The sequence below is a fragment of the Vipera ursinii genome (assembly GCF_947247035.1).
Source record: "Vipera ursinii genome assembly, chromosome: 2".
NCBI lineage: Eukaryota > Metazoa > Chordata > Lepidosauria > Squamata > Viperidae > Vipera > Vipera ursinii.
The window spans coordinates 110943131-110965120 of record NC_139513.1 but is presented as its reverse complement, the minus strand read 5'-3'; the positions used below and the strand labels follow the sequence as shown (position 1 = coordinate 110965120).

General features: G+C 41.8%; 1 protein-coding gene across 1 annotated transcript; it reads right to left on the bottom strand.

Annotated features, from left to right (window-relative positions):
- Positions 1-6373: 6373 nt before the first annotated feature.
- On the bottom strand, positions 6374-6847 carry LOC310633711 (transmembrane protein 238-like; the record flags this gene model as incomplete). Its single annotated transcript, XM_083351576.1, has 1 exon — positions 6374-6847. The coding sequence occupies one exon, from the start codon at positions 6845-6847 to the stop codon at positions 6374-6376; it is 474 nt and encodes a 157-aa protein (XP_083207702.1).
- Between the last annotated feature and the right edge of the window lie 15143 nt (positions 6848-21990).

Below are 21990 nucleotides of genomic sequence, written 5' to 3'. Positions count from 1 at the left end.
TATTAAATACAAGTAGTTCTCAACTTATGGCCACAACTGAGCCCAAATTGTATGTTGCTAAGTGAGAAATTTATTCAGTGAGTTTTACTCCACTTTATGACTTTTCTTGCCAAATTTGTTTAGTGAATCACTGCAGTTGTTAAATTAGTAACACGGTTGTTAAGTGAATCTGGTTTCCTATTGACTTTGCTTGTCTGAAGTTGAAAAAGGGGATCACATGACCCTGGAATACTGCAACGGTCATAAACGTGAAAAAAGATAATAAGTCACTTTGTTCAGTGTTGTTGTAACTTTAAATGGTCACTAAGCAAACTGTTGTAAGTTGAGAACTACCTGTATATTATAATAATAATAATATAATAATTATAATAATATATGCTAAGCTTGTAAGCCGCCCTGAGTCTTCGGAGAAGGGCAGGATATAAATGAAATAAAAGTAAAAATAAAAAATAATAATATTATAATGTGCATAATTCCTCTTGTCTAATATACTGTAATATGATTCTGGTACTCTAAAAATACAGGTAATACAGGATACCTCTTTGTAGAATTCTGATTCTGGTGCTTAGGGGAGAATGACCCAACTAAGCTGAATTACAAAGCAGATATTGATGCACCAGCAGCTCAACCAATTATTGTCCGCCCCTGGCTGGCTTGAAACATTTGTCTACATGCTAACAGAAGTATGACTTGCAGTTCCCCCCTTGACCTTTGTGGTTTTGGAGCAAAAGGAGGGGAAATGTGGATTGTTATTGCAAAAAAGCACATGCCCCATTCTCAAGACTTTCGGTAAAGAACTGAATTCATCCTTTATCTGGTGACACTGAGTGACAGTGTTTCAAAGCAGCCTGTTGAGAAACTATAGGTAAACAAAAAAGAGGAAGGTTACATCAACAAAGAGTATTCTAAGCCTACTGGGATAGTGGAAGTAGTAGTTCAACTCATCTGTCAAATGTCAAGGCAGGCTGGACTATTCAGTAATTTTCCTCTAAGTAGAAAGCAAAGATTCTCTCTTTCTTAGAGCATGGACAAAATGAAAAAGAAAAATTTAATACACACAACTTACATCATAAACATCAGTCTGGTTCCATGGAGAAATCACTCTCTGATTCACCCCTCCCTGCATACAGTATTAATAGGGCTCATTTGACTGGCCCACCTTAGTCAATTGATGGACCGAATGAGGCTTCAGAAAGAGTTTGGAGTTTTTCTTAAGGAGTTGGTGGGTGGCTTGGTTTAGGCTTTAGCCTCTGTCTGGAATGGGCAGATGGGTGAGCCCTTGTAAGATATTGCTCCTACATCCCATTTCCATGTGCACATTGGCTTAGAAGGAGCTCCAAGAAACACCAGAAGAGAGATGTGGAGTGCCACTAGACTAGAGGACAATTCAAAGCAAGTCTGATTAAACATGGGTGAGAGCCCATGTCAGGGATTATCTCATGGCAATAAGGATGGCAATATTTCTCCAGCTGCATCATAACTGCCAATAGCTACCAAGCAGCTATATTTGGTGACCTGGTCTCAGCTGGGTAGGGAGGAGCCCCAGGATAATCTACAGGGCTGCTGCAAGCAAAATTCATGTTATCTGGTAGATAAAACCATTCAGATCTGCTGCAAGTTGGACTCTGATTGGGCAGGTCTTGGTGAAGTGCCAAAGAAATGTGCCTTCTCTGTCATAATACTGGCCTCTGGAATGAGGTTCTCCATGAAATCTGTGTGGCTCCCACCTTGATGGCATTCCAAAAAGCCTTAAAGACCCGGGAGTTGTCCCAGGCCTTGGATTAGGGTAGTAGTTGAGGGCCCTGATGGATCTGTTTGAGGGTGTGGATATTTTTAGCCAGATTTTGTTCTTTATTCCTTACTTCTTTTCTAAAAATATAATTTTTGCATTGAATTTTCCCTTCTGTTTGGCTTTTACTGTATATTACCCAGAAACAGTTTAGAATCAGGCGGTATCTAAATTGAATAAATTAAATTGTCTGTAAGGTGCTAAATGCAATGGTCTTGCTTAGCTTGATTCTTGAATAATGCTGTGGGAACAGTGTAGTTAGTAGCTACTTTGGTTCTAGCTGCTAATTCTAAAATCAGAAAGAATGTATAAAAATCCAATTTGGGACAGTCACCAGGACCAGAGGTTTACTCTTCCAAGCTTTTGGATCCATGCTGGACCCATCCTTGGGGAACTTATCTCTGACAGAAGCCAGGTTGGCTCTTGCAACATTATCTTGGGACACATATATTTGCCTTCATGTATAAAGTACACAGAAAAGGGAATATATCCCTTCACTTTCGGTGAAACTTCACTGAAACTCCCTTAATTTTCTTGGAGCAAGGGATGGGGGGGGGGGGAGAGGAGAAAGTTATCCAAGATTGGATACAGCAAACTCCAGTAACTAAGCAGCCTCTCCTACAAAACACCTTATGCTCTATCTCTGGGGTGGAACCTAACAACCCAACATTATCTCTCTGCGTATGTGTACATGTTACACAGACACTATTCATGCAGGCTTAAACTTTTTATTTCATTTCATCACTGTCCAAAGAACAAATATAACAAAGAAAAGAAAGAAAGGTGAATAGGGTGTCCTACTTCAAACGTTCACTAAAGATGATTGATTAGGGATGTCTGCATTCTCTGAACCCAGGATTTCCCCCTTCAGAAGAGCCCAAACACTGTTATAAAAGAACTGCATTCTACAGATTCAATGTGATTTAAAATAGAGCCTCTTCATTCTGTGGTGGTCTTCAGTCCACCAATCTTCCCCAGAAGGCCAGAATTATCCATAAACAATGGGTTAGATTCAAAATGGATTTGTATAAATCATTTTAGTTCAGGTGCAAGATTGTCTTCATTTGATCCCAGGACTACTCACATTTTTGAAGCTAAAAAGTATTTCCTGTAAAGGTATGTGGAAATGACCTTGGGAGACGGGATAAAGAGATGTTGCCTAAGGAATGGTCAAATAAGAGGCAGCACAACCCACAGTTGCATAGTGGGTGAACCACCAGGATCAAGAAAGACCCTTCCTAGGTTCTTTGGCTGTAAAGGTGACAGTGGGAGAACTGTATGTTCAAACTTGCAAAATTCTGTTAACATAGTTTTACAATAATGTAGAATTAAATTATCTGGCCATATTTCCTGTCTTGTCTGCCTAGTAAGACTGACCGCTCTGGAAAGCTAAAGGCTATTAACAGGACAGCTGCTTACAGGGAACACCTGATTAACAAGTGTGACTTGTATCATGCCAATCAGCATGCAACTTGGGAACAGGCAATGCTCAGCGTTGTTGTTTAGGGACACGAAAACAGGCCTCAATTTGCAACACACATCAAAAAGAGCTTAGCTTTGCTCTTTTCTTCCCAGAGGCAACAGAAACAGAAAGCAGGATGAGAGATGCAGTCACTTCTCAGAAGCTGATCCTTCCTTGGGAGCAGTGCCAATGGTACTTGTGGGCAAAATGTACAATGCCAGACAAAACACGGACTAGCGGGAACAAGATATAATCAGCAGACCATGGAACATTGCCTATTATAGCAGAGAGACCACATTCTTTTAAGCAGAGCCACTTTCTGCTTACATTGCCTATTTTCAATCCCATCCATTATTTCAAGTCCATTGGGTTTATATGGGTGTTTGTATGTGGATCTTTGGTCATTCGGGTTTTTTTCCCGTGTAGAATTGAAGGTGTAGGAACAATGTTTCGATGGAATCCCTCAGGCTGGTGGCTTCAGCTTCCTTCTTCTGGGAGAAGCATATATATATACCACATGCTTCTCTCAGAAGAAGGAAGCTGAAGCCACCAGCCTGAGGATGACGGATGGGATTCCGTCGAAACGTTGCTCCTACACCTTCAATTCTACGTGGGGAAAAAAACCGAATGACCAAAGATCCATACACACACACACACACACACACACACACACACACACATATATATATATACATCAATGTAAAGTGCAAAGCAACTGATAACAGAGTAACAGAATAACTGGTCTTCCAGTCCAAGTGTTGGAGCAACCACAACTTCTGAAAACAAGAGTCTCCAGAAGTAATTCCAGAAGATATTTAAGATTCCTGTTGTGTCAAACATCACGAACCTTTTGAATAGACCAAAGACCACCTGGGAGGATACTACTTTTTGATCTCGGAAGTATTATATCTTAAAGAATCACTGCAGAACAGGAACTCTGTTAAGGCTGTGTGTGTATGATCCTTGTACTGAATATTGGGTTTGTACATCACACCACTGATTCTTCTTCATGGCCCAGCTGAAGAATGTTCACCATTCCTGAATCAGCACAAGTTTTTACCAACACACTAGCAAACCCTCTTCCTTCCATAGGCACAATACTGGCAAATACTGGACCGAGATGCCCTACGCACAGTCACTCATGCACTCGTGACCTCCCGTTTAGACTACTGCAACGCTCTCTACATGGGGCTGCCCTTGAGGACCACTCGGAGGCTTCAGCTGGTGCAGAATGCGGCCGCGCGAGTTGTGATGGGGGTTCCCCAATACTACCATGTAACACCTCTACTCCGTGAGCTGCATTGGCTTCCAGTTATGACCTATAAAGCCCTAAATGGCTTGGGTCCAGGATATCTGAGGGAACACCTGCTGCCGGCATCAAGTTCCCTTCGTCCTGTGCGCTCCCACAGGGAGGGCCTTCTCAGGGTGCCACCGGTAAAAGATTGCCAGCGGATAACACCCAGGGGGAGGGCCTTCTCTGTGGGTGCGCCTGCCCTCTGGAACCAGCTGCCCGTGGAGCTCAGGACTGCCCCCCACCTTTGTTCATTTCACCGGGACCTGAAGACCTGGCTCTTTGAGCTGTCCGGCCCAGGCTGAGAGTTTTAACTGTTTTTTTAATTTCTTCAGGGATTTAATTTAATCTTTTTAATTGTTTTTAATTTTTGTATTGTTGTTTTTACCCTGTAAACCGCCCTGAGTCCTACGGGAAAGGGCGGTATATATATTCAATAAAATTCAAAATTCAAATTCAAATGGTGCAGTCCTTATACGTTCAAGTCAATTGGTGAATTTCACTGTTTTCTTTCCCTCCCACTAACATCACCAACCAGCGTGAAAACATCCAGTAATCACTCTCTTTAATTAGGGATGGGGCAGAGTCAAGTTTTGATAGATGGCTAGATGATGAGATTAGCCATTTGTTTTGCACACGTATTTTGTACCTGTGCATATGGAATAAATATTGTAGGGGCTTTTTTGGTGGTGGTGGTGGTGGTAATATGAAATCTGGGTTCAAAAGCAGCCTGACAGAGAGGCACAGGGGAAATTAACTGGTGGAGCAGCAGAGAACAGTCTTCTACCCAGTGGTGGGATTCAGCCAGTTCGCACCACTTCGGCAGAAACAGTAGCTATTTTTTTTTTGTTGCCCAGGCCCAGAATGGACATCTGGAAGCGACATCCACACAGAGAACTGGTTGTCCACATATTTGAATCCCACCAGTGCTTCTGCCCTCCCACTTAAGCATGCACTCTGCTACTGCTGCTGGACAGCTGTTTTAGGACTCTGAGCTGGAAACACTTGGAGATTGGGAAGATACAGGGAAGAATGTGATCTGAAAGAACCAATTTCTCTCCCACTGCCCAAAGCAGAGGCCAGCTTGGGGTGGGAAGGGGGGCTCGCCTGCATTAACCTGGCTAGCAGATGCTAGCTTGATTTCACTCATTAATAATCATCAGACTTCCCCGGGACATAATAGTGGGTGAAGCCAATCTGATCAGATGCAGCTGTCTTGAGGCTGCTTTTGGTGGGAATTTGGGATGAGATATACCATCATTAAGAAAAAGAGAGAGAGAGAGAGATTGTAGGGACATGTTCATGTTATGGCAAGTTGCAAAATACCCTGGATCAAAAGCAAACAAGCCATAATATACACATATGACAGTTTTCTTTTGTTATCTTGTAGCCTGTTTAACTCATCCTCTTCTCTCTCCCCTCCAGTGGCCTTTCACCTCCTGTATCCTTGTAATAATTTTAAAAGAGAACAGGAGAAAGCAGTATTCATCCAAGGAGAGGGGGAAAAAACCTGTCCTTGCTCTTGACGCCTAGAGTGTTGTTCCGAGTTCTCTGAAGTTGAAACTAGAAGCGCCAAACTGCTCAACTGAGCTGATCTGGGAGTGGGGGGGAAAAAGGCGACCAACAAAGGGACTGAAGGTGCATCATGTCATCCCAAGATGATTTGAAAGTTGGCGGGAGACGTGGCACTGTCGAGAAAAGCAAGACTGAAGTCTACTTGAGCTTTGAAGCACGGGCCCGGCTAAATTAACCGCGCCTCTCCAGGCAGCCAGGGGGAAAGAAGACACGCGGGGGTTACCTGGTTTCTGTTCCCAGCTCCAAAGGCGATGCTTCACACCAGCCGCTCCTCCGTCGTCCCAGCGTTTACCGGCATCCCAGTGCGGAGGCGGCCGAGTTCCAGGGGCCCGTCGGGACGGAGCGAAGCTGCAGGTTTCGGGGCGCCACAGGCAGAGAACAAGGAGGGCGCAGGCGTTGGCCGGCGACGCTGGGAGAGGCGCTCGGAAAGCTTGGCTGCCAAGCGCAGGAAGCTGGGGTGGCGGCGGGGCTCGGGAGACCTGGCCGCCGTCCCGAGAGGCAGTTCTTCCACCGGCACCCCGCGCAGGTTTCCCGAATACCAGAAGAGCCAGCAGAGCAGCGACAGGAAGAGCAGGAGCCCTCCGGTCAGCATTAAGAAGTCTTGAAAGGAGCGCCCGTCCACAGAAGGTCTCCCCACGCCGCCCGCCAACAGCAAAGCCACTCCGGCCACGTCCAGGATCAGCGCGATCGCCAGGAAGATCGCGCAGCGGCCGTAGCAATTACGGGCCATGCCCGCCTTGGCGGATCATCCGCGGTCCGGCCGGCTGGCTGGCGGGCGATACCCAAGGCTTCCGCCACGCCCCTTCAGGTGCGAAGGGAAGGCCACGCCCCTTCATCTGCCGGCTGGAGAGGCGAAGCTCAAGGGCCCCTCGGAACGTTTCGGTTGATGGAAAAAAAGACCCCCACTTTCCCCCCCCCCGCCCCCGAGGGGGCTCGGAAAGGAGCTGCTGGCCCCGGCCCTGATAGCTTCAAAAGCCCCAGTCTGCTAGATTAGTATCTCTCCCCCTTTACTTATTAAGTAACAATACTGTGATCCGCGCTGGGGCCGTATCGCCATAGTTAGGATACTGCAGCCTGCTAATCTTGTTACGAGAAGAGAGAGAGAGAGAGAGAGAGATGGACGGACGGATGGAAAACCGGAACCCATACTGCCTGGAAAAGCGAAACGAAAAGTCGCCAAGCTGAGCGAAGCTCGCCCGTCTCTTAACTTTCAGTAAAACTTAGAAAATCGGAGTGGAATCTTAAAGCGGACATAGCAGAGTGGGGTTTTGTGTGTGTGTGTGTTCGTGAGAAATCAGAAAGAAAGAAAAAAGAACTCCGCCCCTCCCCCACCCTTCATTTCCGTGTCTGAAGGCTTGAGCGGTTTTCCCCAAGTTAAAGCCCTTCATGTGGATTGGACTTCAATTCCCATAATCCCCAGTCGAAAGTCTAGAGTGCAAGTAAAGTCCATCAGGAAAGCAGTTAAGAAAAGTTTCTTCTAGAATTTAGGGCCATGCTTCATCCTTGTGTTTTTGTTTTTTGTTTTTTAATCATGACACAGTGTGCCCAGAAGATGCTAATTGAGATGTCTTTCAAGGAGTTTAAAGTGCGTTCCTGACTGCCGCCAAGTACATTGAGGAACTGATTCCTGAAGAGAATGAAAGGAGGAGAGGTATTGGGCATCCTTTAAGGCTGTTCACCAGGATCCCCCTCCCTCTGCGAAGGGCCCCTCCCACCAACAAATCTGTAAGAAAGATCCTGAAATGCAGACAAACCAAAATCATTTCAGAAGCCTCCTCAGATCAACGGTCTAACTGGCCTATAAGTATCAACTTTCCAGTGTAAAATTCCCAATCCCAGGAATTACAATGGTGATTTTAAAGAGCGCTTATTCTCTTATTTTTGAATTAATTAACCCTTTGGAAAGCTGGTATCTTAGATGGAAGGATGATGATGATGATGTTGATGGTCATTCCAAGACACAGTGCAAGTAACTGCGAACTGCATCTATAATTTCTTTTGTTTTATAATCTATTGAAAGCGAAGAGAAGGTGGTCAGGCAGAGAAGAATAAGGAAGCAATCCACATTTTTTGGCATTTTTCAATAGCTCTCAGGTATGACTGCATATAGGCTGCTTAATGAGTCTTTCCCGCTTTATTTTGCATGCCACCCCTCAGAAGCCATCAGTTGGTTCACATACAAGATCACACCTTTATTGCACTCCACGCTAATTAAGTTAATAACCGCCATCCTAGTTCAGTGCTAACATTGGTGATTGGAGATTAGCCCCCCACCACTAAGGCTACTCATAAATGGTCAGCCAAACGGTCATGAAAGTCATCCCTTTGTCATTTTAACTATCCTTCTTAGGAGTCAAATCAAAAGGTGTTGATGGGTAATTATTTTACTTTAATTCAATCCTGAGATTTTTTTTTACTCATTTCTGCGTTTCTGTTTGAGTCAGTCTGTGTCCTGTCCTTACCTAGCCAGCTAGATGATGGCTAACAGTAAAACCACTCATTTAGTATTCCACAAAGAAGAACATAGCTCTTCCTCTTCATCTTGGGTGATCCCAATAAAAATGGCTCTTTTCTGAGTCTGCTATTTACTTTAAGAGAGAAGCTTCCATTGCAGCCAGTGGAGGAGGAGAGCTGTGTTAGCCCACAACTTATTGTATTGAGCCACACACACACACACACACACACACACACAAATCCCACAACTTATTGTATTGAGCCTTGGTGGAGCAGTGGGCTAATGCCTCCTTAAGTAACACCAGCTGCCTGCAATTAGTGCAGGTTCGCATCCCACCAGGCTCAAGGTTGACTCAGCCTTCCATCCTTCCTAGGTAGGTAAAATGAGGACCCAGATTGTTGGGGGCAATTAAGCTGACTTTGTAATAATGCCGCTTGGTGTGTGTGTGAAAGCCCCAATAAGCAGGCATATACATAGAATGAAGGCTGCTGCTAAGTTTGTAAGCCGCCCTCAGTCTTCAGAGAAGGGTGGGATACAAATGGAATTAAAATAAAAATAAAATAAAAATAAAAAAAACTTAAACCACTCAAATCCTTTATTAATATGCCACAGCCAATCTTAGACAATGACGCCATGCTTTCTAAGGCATTGGGTGGCATGCCTAAATTTGCATACAGACAGCCACCCAATTTGAAGCAGATTCTCACAAACAATGAGAAACAAGACAATGTCATTAATGTGGGAATCAGACCCTGCAACAAACTCAGATGTTTACTGTTTACTTAACTTTATGTTTACTTAAATCTACACCAACAGCACCATCAGAGGCCCCAACAAGTGCACCAAATGATAATAGGTAACATGATATATGCTAACAATGCCTGACTGGATTTTATGCAGGACAAATGAGACAAGCGTTGTGCACTAGAATTAATGGACACAAGTTTGATATCAGAACTCAGATCAAGGACAAAGCAATAATCAAAGCACTTCATCCTCTCAGGATACTCCACAGCAGATCTCAAGTGACTGTTTGGGGAAAATGGGACTTTAACTCCATCGTTGAGCAAAAGGTTGTTGAATTCACATACATCAAAAGATTTCACAACGAGTTTTTAATGTATAACAATTGTTAACTGATAAGGTATTGGTAATCTGTCTCACATGTAATCTGCATCTACAAAGCTTCCTCTCCCTCTTTTAAATCCTACCTAAGTCTAATCTCTCTGTCTGATGAAGTGAACTGTGCCTTGTGAAAACTCCCATCTTATAATAGCCTTGGTGGCGCAGTGGTTAGAACGCAGTGTTGCAAAGTAATTCTGCCAGCTGCTGACTGCCAACAGTTTGACAGTTCGATTCTCACCAGCTCAAGGTTGACTCAGCCTTCCATCCTTCCAAGATTGGTAAAATGAGGACCCAGATTGTTGGGGGGCAATAGGCTGACTCTGTAAACAGCTTAGAGAGGGCTGTACAGCACTGTGAAGCGGTATATAAGTCTAAGTGCGATTGCTATCACCAGTGCTTTTTTTGTAAAAGAAAAAGGTGCCGGAACTCACACATGTCATACAACCCACCTTGCCTACCCTACAGGGTTCCATCCAAAAAAGGTGCCGGAACTCCGTTCTGAGCGTTCTATGAGAAAAAAAAGCCCTGGCTATCTCTATAATAGCAAATGTTAGTTGGAAAAGATACTACCAGGCTCCTCTTGATTTTTTTGCTGCCAATGAAAAGTTGAATTTCTACCACGGTGAGAATGGGCTGGGTTCTGGATTCTTTCCTCACTTCAGAAGCATTTTTGAACTTTTGAAACTAGAAGCTTTAATTGCAACTAAAGGTAGTCCTCAACTTACAACAGCTAATTTAGTCACTGTTCTAAGTTACAATGGCACTGAAAAAAGTGACATGACCGTTTTTCTTTCTTAATGACTATTGCAGCATTCCCATGGTCACATGATCCAAATTTGGATGCTTGGCTCATATTTATGACGGTTGCAGTATCCCAGGGTCATGTGATGAGTTTTTGTGGCCTTTCGACCAACAAAGTCAATGGGGAAGCCTGATTTTACTTAACAACTGTGTTACTAAGTTAACACCTGCAATGATTCATGTATCAGCTGTGGCAAGAAAGGTCATAAAATGGGCAAAACTCACTTAACGAACATCTCACTTAGCAATTATAAATTTGGAGCTCAATTGTGGTCGTAAGTCGAGGACTACCTGTATACAAATAACACCCTAATATAACTTTAGTCCTAAAACCCCAACATTTTCTTTTGTTCAACTTTTTTTGACAGAATTATTAGGAAAATAAGAAATATTTTTCTTCATTTTCTTGGAACAGGAAGGCAAAACGTGGACTGTTGTGTAAATAGGACACATTTACCTGTGTTTAGCTGTGGTTTACAACTACCTTGTTCTGTAGGTTTTGGTGTGATACACTGAATCAGACATCAGCCACGTGGACGAAGTTCACATTAGGCTGAATTGAGGCTGACTAATTTGAGGTCCTGGGACATCTGTTCATTAAATACAGTTGCAAATTGTTCTACATCAACAAGCTGATTCATTTACCTGATATTATATATATACCTTTGTATTTAACAAAATGCAGAGTAGGTTACTCATTACTACAATATATTGATTGGAAATTATCCCTCACCTTTGTACTCCGTCAGCTTTCTTAGCAGATAGAAATATCTTCAGTAATGTTTATTTCTGCTTGGTGAAGACCGACTCTAACCAGGTAGTGCAGGGAAGCCTGAGAGAAATCCTGCATAGGGGACATTCTTTGTTGAATTCCAGACAGAAGAGTCTTGAGTGTAAACAGACAAGTCAAGAGAAGTGTTACTTGACAAGTTGCACCTCTGAATATTACAAAGCTGGATGGCTAGGTTCTGTCAGGACAGAAGAGCTTCCAACTGCTGCCTTGCTAAAGGTTTTGCAGAAGCAGTTTTGGTGAGCTAAGCAGAGGCAAAGAAGCTGCTTCTGCATTAGCTGTTAGCTGGAAACTGATCTTTTACCCTGCTGTAACATTTTTGTCTGACCGAACCTTTCCATAAGTATGTTTTTGAGACAAGTTTTTGAGACCCAGCTAAACATCCCCATTGACCTCCCATCAGGCATTTTCATCACCTTGTCCTAGTTTCATCCACAAGGCCTCAAGTAGTTAGCAGGAAAACGTGAAGAACCAGCTTTTCTGGGGCTCTTAAACTTATTTTGAGTGATCAAAGCTGTTAGTCACCTAAAGCTGTTGAATTTGGGACCATAACTCAGCAGGGTCTTTCATTTAAACTAGCTATCCGTAATCTTTGTCTTTCAGAAATGTAAAAAAAGTAAAGAAATCTGAAACTGTATAGCTTAGAAATGACCTTGTAGGTCATCTGGTCCTACCTTCTGCCCGGCTCAAAGTTCAAAGCTCCTCTACCTAACCTCTGTTTAAGAATATCTATGGAGGAGAGTCCATCATCTCCGGAGGCTATTCTGTTTTGTCTTTTTTCTTGTCTTCTGGTATAGCTCTGAACAGCTGTCAACCATCTTCTACTGAACAGATGTTCAGTTATTCAAAAAGAAGTATCATGTCTTCCTCTCGGCCTTCTGTTTTTCTGGTTAAACATACCCAGTACATCAAAACTGTTCTTTGCCAGATTTTCTTCTGAGGCTTTTTACAATCTTACTCTTTAGTTTGTGGGTGCCCTTCCGAAAATGTGGTGCCCAGAATTGAAGGCAGTCCTGGTAATCCTCAATTTAGGATTATTCATTTAGTGACTGTTTGAACTTATGATGGCATTGGAACAAATAACTTATGACTGATTCTTGCACTTACAACCTTTGCAATTGTGATTTGCGACCTTTCCAGGTAGCTTCCAACAAGCAAAATCAATGGAGAAGTCAGCAGGCAAGGTAGAAAATTGCGGTCATGTGGTGTCTCACTTAATGACTGTAGTGATTTGCTCAATGACCATGGCAAAGGTCACTGATGTCTTGCTTAATGACTGCACCATGTAACAACAAATTTGTGGTTGTAAGTTGAGAACTACATGTATTCTAAAAGAGGTCTGACCAAAGTAGAATAGAGAGGAAGGATGACTTCTCTTGATCATTACACCAGACTATTGGTGATGGAGCCTAGAATTGTCTTTGCTTGTTTTGCAGTGGCAAACCCTGATGATTCCTATTCAGCCTGTGTTCCATTAAGATAACTTCTTTTTGCAAGTATTACTCAAAAATACTCCCCACCTCCCCACCACACACATTTGGGGGAGTTCTCTGTCCAGATATGGTGCTTAGCATTTGTCCTTGTGAAAATTCATCTTGTTAGTTTTACTCAGTATTCCAGCTTATCAAGATCCTCCTGAATTTTTATTCTACCCTTTGTAAGGTGTTTGCTATCCCCCTCATCATCTGATAATATCTTCTAATCCAGGGGTGTTAAACTCGCCACGTCACGTGACATGTCGTGACGTATTGCGACTTTTTTCCCATTGCCAGCAATGGAGTGGGCACAGTTTCGGCATGACGCATCTGGCCCGCAGGTCGGCAGTTTGACACCCCTGTTCTAATCCCTCATCCAAGTCATTGATAAAGCATTGGAGCTTGAATGGAAACCTCCAGGTTGAATTGGAACTGAAGGGGAAAATTCCCCATGACTCAATTTATGAGTGGAGACCAGACAATCTGCTTGAGTAAGTTTATTTGAACAGTGCTGAGGACTGACCACATACTTCTGCCAATTTAACGAAGGTACAAACAACCTTTATACAGTTGTATAATACATATTGACCAGTAAATATGTCAAATGCCAATAATATTTTTGATAATAAGGGTTACGCTTTCTGCATATAGTGACAGTACCCAGTTAATAAAATGGAGATAGGCACAAGACAGCCTTTGTGGTAAGTCCTTCTTAATTCCCCTTTTAAAAAAATGCAAGCACTGATTTAAGGTAATTCATGAGTCCACATCTACAGATGCTTATGTAAGCTATTAAGGAGGCTTACTTGAGTTCAGAGACCTTGGTAGTTTGAACGTCTTGGTTCAGGTGTTTGTCAGTAGCTCTGAAGGAGTAAAATATTGGCGTGTTCATTTATTATCATGATTCTTCAATTAGCTTTGTATCCATTGAATGGTAGCAAAGACTACCTTTGCCATCTTCTTTGCAGAATCACATGGAAGACTCTGTTAAATACTTCACTGAATTATGTTTACAGCATTCCCATAATCAACTAAATTGGTCATCCTATCAAAAAAAGGAAATCAGTTTGATTGGGTGTGATTTATAGTTTATACATGTGATATATGCTGGTTCCTGCCAAGCTGTGGCTTCTTTTCTACATGCTCAAAAATTTACCTCTTAATAATGTGCTCCAAATGTCTATCTGGTATTGATGTCGACTGGTTTGCAACGACCTGGTTTGTCATTTTTTCTTCATGTTGAAGATAATAAGAACAATTGCCCCATTCTTTTCCTCTGGTTATAGAGCCATCCTCCATGATTTATCATAGAACCCAGAAAGGGCCTCCAAGATGATATTTGCAAGTTCCTTTAACGTTATTAAAATATAATTGCTATGCTTTTGGTAACTTAAACATGTGCAGATAGCTTGCTTACCATAGCATGAAGATGTCCAACTTACTATTAGCTGAGGTCATTTTGCTCATAACAAGGCCTTAGGCTAAAGCTTTTCCAAAGTGTTCTGGCATGAAATTAATGTTTTCCTTGAGAAAAATAGAAGGCCTTCCATCCAGACACACCACCAACCATATTGTGAAGTTCGCAGATGATATAACAGTAGTGGGCCTTATTCATGATGACAAGGTGGAAGCTTACCGCAAAGAGGTTGAGGGGTTGATGAACTGGTGTAAGGAAAACAGCCTAGTTTTAAATACTGGAAAAACCAAAGAGATCATTGTCGATTTCTGAAAAGGTAGGCACAGCCACACTTCTCTGTGCATTAATGATTCACCTGTGGAGATGGTTACCAGCATCAGATTCCTAGGTGTGTAGCTAACGAGTAGGCTGGCTTGGTCACTCAACAGTGAGAAACTGGTGAAGTGGGCACAGCAGCGCCTGCATTTTCTGCATCTCATGAGAAAAGCACATCTTCCTTCCCCTGTCCTGACCACTTTCTACAGGGGAACGATGAAGAGCATCCTGTCATACAGCATCACAGTCTGGTTTTGAAGCATCACTGCTTCAGACAGGAAGGTGGTGCAGAGAGTGGTGAGGATGGCTGAAAAGATCATTGGCAGTTCCCTCCCCTCCATCTAGGACATAGCACAGAAGCGTTGCTTGAGCAGGGTCCATAAGATTATCTGGGACACTACACATCCTCTTCACGACCTGTTTTCCTTGTTACCTTCTGGGAGGAGGCTTCGTGGTATCTGTAGCAGAACATCCAGATTCAGCCATAGTTTCATTCCATACAGCATTAACCTTGTGAACTCTCAAGCTTCCTCCTTCCGTCATATATTCAAGATGGACAGTATTTAATATTTGTTATGTAATGTAGGGGTGTGGGTCTATACATATGTTGTATATATTATGGTAAGGTGTGTGCCATGTATGTGTTTCACTTTGAAAGCGGGCAACTAAATTTCATTTTTGATACGTGCCGTTGTGCCCACAGTAAATAAAAATGACAATAAAGGTTATCTTATCTTAAAACCATGGTCCCCAAAGGAGAAGACTGCCCTAGATAACATGTTTTGGGACGGTGAGCAGCTTGCCTACAATTGGGCTGGTGGCTTTGTATCATCTTGTCCCTGGGTTTAGTATCTGTTCTGCATTGCTATTTTAGCTGTGAGGGAGTCTCAGACCCTCATGCCTGCAGCCACTCTTTTTAAAATGAATTGTTGAACTAGTGTTCCTAGAGAGTACAAAATCATATGATTATCTAGCCCATCCCTGGCTACAAACAGAAATAATTGAAATAATAGCTGAAAGGACTTTGCTCCAGTACATAGATAATGTTCCTGACATGAAATTCCCTTCTCAGTGACCATTGATCCCAGAATACCTCTGGTGCCTCACTTTGTGTCCATACAAAATGTTCTTAAACTGTATGTATTTGCTCCGTTGTAGAAAGTAAGCTCCCCTTCATGGATTACTGCCTTGTCGTGGCAAAGGGGCTTGCGTAATTCAATGAAGCTATGAGCTATGCCGTGCAGGGCCACCCAAGATGGACATGTCATAGCAGAGAGTTCTGACAAAACGTGATCCACTGGAGAAGGAAATGGCAACCCACTCTAGTATCTTTGCCATGAAAACCCTATGGACAGTACCAAAAGGCAAAATGATATGACGCTGGAAGATGAGCCCCTCAGGTCGGAAGGTGTCCAATATGCTACTGGGGAAGAGCAGAGGGCTACTACTAGTAGAATCAGAAAGAATGAAGCGACTGGGCCAAAGCCGAAAAGACGCTCAGCTGTGGATGTATCTGGTGGTGAAAGGAAAGTCCGATGCTGTAAAGATTTTTTCTCCATAGGAACCTGGAATGTAAGACCCATGAATCAAGGAAAGCTGGACGTGGTCAAACAAGAGATGACAAGACTGAATATTGACATCTTAGGAATCAGCAAACTAAAATGGATAGCAATGGGTGAATTTAATTCAGATGACCATCAGGTATACTACTGCAGGCATGAATCCCTCAGAAGAAATGGAGTAGCCTTCATAGTCAATAAAAGAGTAGGAAAAGCAATACTGGGATACAATCCTCAAAATGACAGAATGATCTCAGTTTGAATCCAAGGCAAACCATTCAATATCACAGTAGTCCAAGTCTATGCCCCAACCACCGGTGCTGAAGAGGATGAAATTAACCGGTTCTATGAAGCCCTACAGCACCTTATAGAACTAACACCCAAAAATGATGTCCTTATCATCATGGGGGATTGGAATACTAAAGTAGGAAGCCAAAAGATAACCGGAATAACAGGCAAGTTTGGCCTTGGAGTACAAAATGAAGCAGGGCACAGGCTATTATTATTATTATTATTAATTTAATTTATATACCGCCCTTCTCCCGGAGGACTCAGGGTGGTGAACAGGGCAATACATAAAAACTAGATACAAAAATTAAAAATTATTAAAACGTGATTAAACAATGCCCATAACAAATTAATACAGATTAAAATAGAAGTTCATTTATAAAAATCCCACCCCATCCCATCAGGCCAGGCCAGCTTGTTTAAGGCTGTTTAAGGCTGATAGAATTTTGTCGAGAGAATACGATGTTCACAGCAAACACTCTTTTCCAACAACCCAAGAGATGGCTCTACACATGGACATCACCAGACGGTCAACACAGAAATCAGATTGACTATATGCTCTGCAGCCAAAGATGGAGAGGCTCTATACAGTCAGTAAAAACAAGACCAGGAGCTGAGTGTGGCTCAGACCATGAGCTTCTTGTTGCAAAGTTTAGGCTTAAATTAAAGAAAGTAGGGAAAAGCACTAGGCCAGTCAGATATGAACTAAATCATATCACTGATAAATACATAGTAGAGGTGACAAATAGATTTAAGGAATTAGATCTGATGGACAGAGTGCCTGTAGAACTATGGACAGAGGTTCGCAGCATTGTACAAGAGGTAGCAACTAAAGCCATCCCAAAGAAAAAGAAATGCAAGAAAGCAAAATGGCAATAGCTGAGGACAGGAGGGAAGCAAAAGGCAAGCGAGAAAAAGAAAGATACACCCAACTGAATGCAGAATTCCAGAGAATAGCTAGAAGAGATAAGAATGCCTTCTTAAATGAACAGTGCAAAGAAATAGAAGAAAACAATATAATAGGGAGGACCAGAGATCTCTTCAAGAAAATTGGAGAGATGAAGGGAACGTTTCATGCAAAAATGGGCATGATAAGGAACCAAAATGGCAGGGACCTAACAGAGACAGAAGAGATTAAGAAGAGGTGGCAAAATTACAGAGAAGAACTATACAAGAACGAACTTAATGTCCCTGATAACCACAATGAGGTGGTCACTGACCTCGAGCCAGACATCCTAGAATGAGAAGTGAAGTGGGCCTTAGAAAAGCTCAGCAACAACAAAGCTAGTGGAGGTGACAGTATTCCAGCTGAGCTATTCAAAATCTTAAAAGATGATGCAGTAAAAATGCTACACTCAATTTGCCAGCAAATTTGGAAAACTCAACAGTGGCCACAGGATTGGAAAAGATCAGTTTACAGTTCAATTCCAAAGAAAGGCAGTGCCAAAGAATGTTCCAACAATCGCAGCATTGCACTCATTTCACATGCTAGTAAAGTAATGCTTAAAATGCTACAAGCTAGACTCTAGCAGTATGTGGATCGAGAACTACCAGAAGTACAGGCAGGATTTCGAAGAGGCAGAGGGACTAGAGGTCAGATTGCCAACATATGCTGGATCATGGAGAAGGCTAGGGAGTTCCAGAAAAACATCTACTTCTGCTTCATTGACTGTGCTAAAGCATTTGATTGTGTGGATTACAACAAACTGTGGGAAGTCCTTAAAGAGATGGGAGTACCAGACCATCTTATTTGTCTCTTGAGAATATGTGGGCCAGAAGCAACAGTGAGAACTGGACACGGAACCACCGATTGGTTCAAAATTGGGAAAGGAGTCCGGCAAGGCTGTATACTGTTGCCCTGCCTATTTAACTTATATGCAGAGCACATCATGAGAAAGGCAGGGCTAGATGAATCAAAAGTTGGAGTTAAGATTGCTGGAAGAAATATCAACAACCTAAGATATGCAGATGATACCACTCTAATAGCAGAAAATAAAGAGGAACTAAAGAGCCTCTTGTTGCGGGTGAAGGAGAGTGCAAAAGTTGGCTTAAAACTTAACATTAAGAAAACCAAGATCATGGCATCTGGCCCTCTCAGTTCCTGGCAAATAGATGGGGAAGAAATGGAGGTAGTGACAGATTTTATTTTCCTGGGCTCCAAGATCACTGCAGATGGGGACTGCAACCAAGAAATTAAAAGACGCTTGCTCCTGGGGAGGAAAGCCATGGCAAATCTAGACAGCACACTAAAAAGCAGAGACATCACCCTGTCAACAAAAGTGTGCATAGTCAAGGCTATGGTCTTCCCAGTTGCAATGTATGGCAGTGAAAGGTGGACCATAAGAAAGGCTGAGCGCCAAAGAATTGAGGCCTTTGAACTATGGTGCTGGAGAAGACTCCTGCGAGTCCCTTGGACTGCAAGGCGATCAAACAGGTCAGTCCTAGAGGAGATCAACCCTGAGTGCTCTTTAGAAGGCCAGATCCTGAAGCTAAAACTCAAATACTTTGGCCACCTAATGAGAAGGAAGGACTCACTGGAGAAGAGCCTAATGCTGGGAAAGATTGAGGGCAAGAGAAGAAGGGGATGACAGAGAATGAGGTGGCTGGATGGAGTCACTGAAGCAGTAGGCGTGAGCTTAAATAGACTCCAGAAGATGGTAGAGGACAGGAAGGCTTGGAGGAACGTTGTCCCTCGCGTCGCGATGGGTCAGACACGACTTCGCAACTAACAACAACAAGAAGAAGAAAGTAAGCTAGTACAGATATGGCTTCAGCCTAAAGTCACATTTTTTTCTTTTACTGCTCTTTTGGATTTTACAGCCCTATCTGTGCTATGATTTGACACAAGAATTTCTAAAGCATTTTCTCAAACTACATCTTTTCAAAAACATTTTTAACAATGACCAAGCAGTGAATAATCAGCTGCTCTACTGCATTTGGGGAAAAAATATGTCTGTGTGCCCAACAGTGCCCAACAGTTCTCCACAGCTGCACCTTCTCTCCTATGCACCTACTTTCTTGAACTTCAACTCTAAGAATTGTTTGAAGGTGAACAAATCCAGGCAACCACCACTGCAGTGAAGAGAGATGAATTATTTGCTGCCATCTTGTGGTCATTTTTCATTTGGAGGGAAAATGGAGAAAAAAACGGAGAGATGGTTAGATAGATGGAGTGTCTGGACTTACAAGCACCAGCCCAGCATATCTACTGTATGGCTGATGGCCTTCAAATTTCAGCCAGGGTAAATTGCTGCTCTCATAGTGTCATCCTTAAAGGCTGTAGGGATAGCACCTTGGCATCATCTGATTTGTATTAGGGACATGTTGGAGGAGGGGGCAACCCAATTTATGTTTACATTTCCTCATGGCTCCTGGGTGGGAGAAACATATCTTTGTGCAAGAGCCCAAAATTCATTCGTGGTGGTCAGCTGCACCCTAATAATCTCTTTATTTGTCTTTGGTTGCCATTCCCTTTTTTTTACTACATCGCTTCGATCCATTTTCCCCCTTGTTTTTCCCCCCCGTTTCCATTATTTTTGTTTTCATTTGTACTTTATATTATGGTAAAATTTTAACAAAAAAATAAAAAGTAAAGTAGTTTTAAATTTCCTCTGAATCAAGAGAAAGTAAAGATTGTATAAAAGGAGGTTTAATTCAAAGAAGTGAGGAAGCCCCTAACAAAAAAAAATAACCCAAAAGAAACACATAAAACCAAAATATTGCAGAACTATCCATAGATGCTGTTTCAACAAGTCAAGTGACAGCTAAAAATGGGCAAGATTCAACCTACAGATCTGCACCAGAGTTCACCCTCAGATGATTTGTTGAAGCATGCAGTTGTGTATATTACTCTTTTTGAAGTTTATATACAAATAGGGCACGCCCGGATATGAGAATGAGTTGAGGAAAGACAAAAGCTGTAGGATACATTGGGTGATTTTATCCAAGTGTCCAGACCTCAATGTCCTTGCGCTGGCATCAGGACCTGGCAACTGATTCACTCTCTGAAGTCCATTAGGTTGGCATAAAGTTCAGTCAAAGGTTGGCTATTTCCTGCCAAGCACTTCAGTAGGCTTAACTGAAACATTTCTATTAAGGTACGTCAGTCTTCCATGGAATGAAAGGGGAGTCAGAATGTGGATTCTGCATTTTTCTGTTTTCCTGTCATCTCTTGATTATTCTGCCAGGTCGTTGTTGCTATTGTTGTTGTTATTCATAGTGCTATTAAGGTAGTATTTTTAAAATTATTTTCATATAATAAATGCTGGGAGATCAATGAACAGTCTGAAACTTCCTGAAGGGGTTGACGAGTTGACGAGTTTGAGGATTCCTGCTAAAGACCAGTTGTATGCGTATTTATAACTATTCACTTTCTCTTTTTTTGGAAAAACACAGAATTTACAACCATGTTGCATTGTAGGAAAACCTTGGTTTTAATGTGCTAAATTAGATCTCAGCATGAAAAAGCAATGATTGTGGGTCACAAGAAGAGTTACATGCAGTAGGGTTTCCATGTAGGCATTCCTTTCCAACAGGTAAATGTTTTTTCCCCCCTGCAAATCCTGAGAAAACTCAATCAGAAAATCAGATAAACAGAAAAAAGTAATATAATTCTCTTGCAAGAATTAAAACTTAACAATAATAAAAGAAATGCTACTGGTTTGAAGGAATCCACTGATACCGTGAACAGAAAACAATGACTGTGGAGTCAAGGGTTATGATCAAGTAGTGCTAGTATAGCAGTTACGGGGGAAAAATGGAAACGTATCACTTACTATTCAACGGTTTCGATGCAATTGTACACTTACCTTGCTGTAACAGAAGTGTATTATGTCAAAAAAAAATGAAAAATGAAGCATCAAAGCCAAATAGCAGTGGAGGTGAATACAGTGAATATTCTGAATATGAGAAAGATAAAAGTAGTTATTCCGATACAGATAACATAACTGGAGCCAAACAGTATGATTTGTAAGATGATGTCTCTCTAGCAATATGTAGTATCAGAAAAATGATAGAATAATTTAGATAGTATCTAGCAAAAGATACCTTTTGTAGCAGGAAATAATGAGTATTGAAAAATTGGAACCAAAAGTCATTCTGAATTGTAAAACATGCTGGAACACATTAAAAATGATTTAAAGATTTTTAAAGATCCTAAATTTGAGAAAAATGGATTTATAAAAGTTGATGCTTGGTTACTTATAGACAAAAGAATATTATAATTACATAATATGACTACTCATATAATTTCATAATTGTGTTACATAGCTTAAGGCCTGTTCAGTTAGTATTTGAAGTATTAAGTAAGCATGATGCAAATATTCTAACAAATAAATACATTTTAAAGTTTCTTTTCAATAATTTGGAAAAAAAACAGAATCCCGCTTTGAGTAATATGCTTTCAAAATAAATTAAAAATGAATTGCTTACATGCAAGTATCTCTCATTAAATATTTAAGCAGTTAGTTGTTTATATGAGATGGAAAAGGACATTTTTTGCTTTAGCAAACAAGAATGAAATAGCTCGATTAGCAAAATCATTAATGGAAAGCTTTTTTAAAGGAAACTGCTTTAAGAAAGAAATGTGAAGGGAAGATACGAATCTTATGGAATATGCTGACATAAGATCGCAAACTGATCTAAAATCT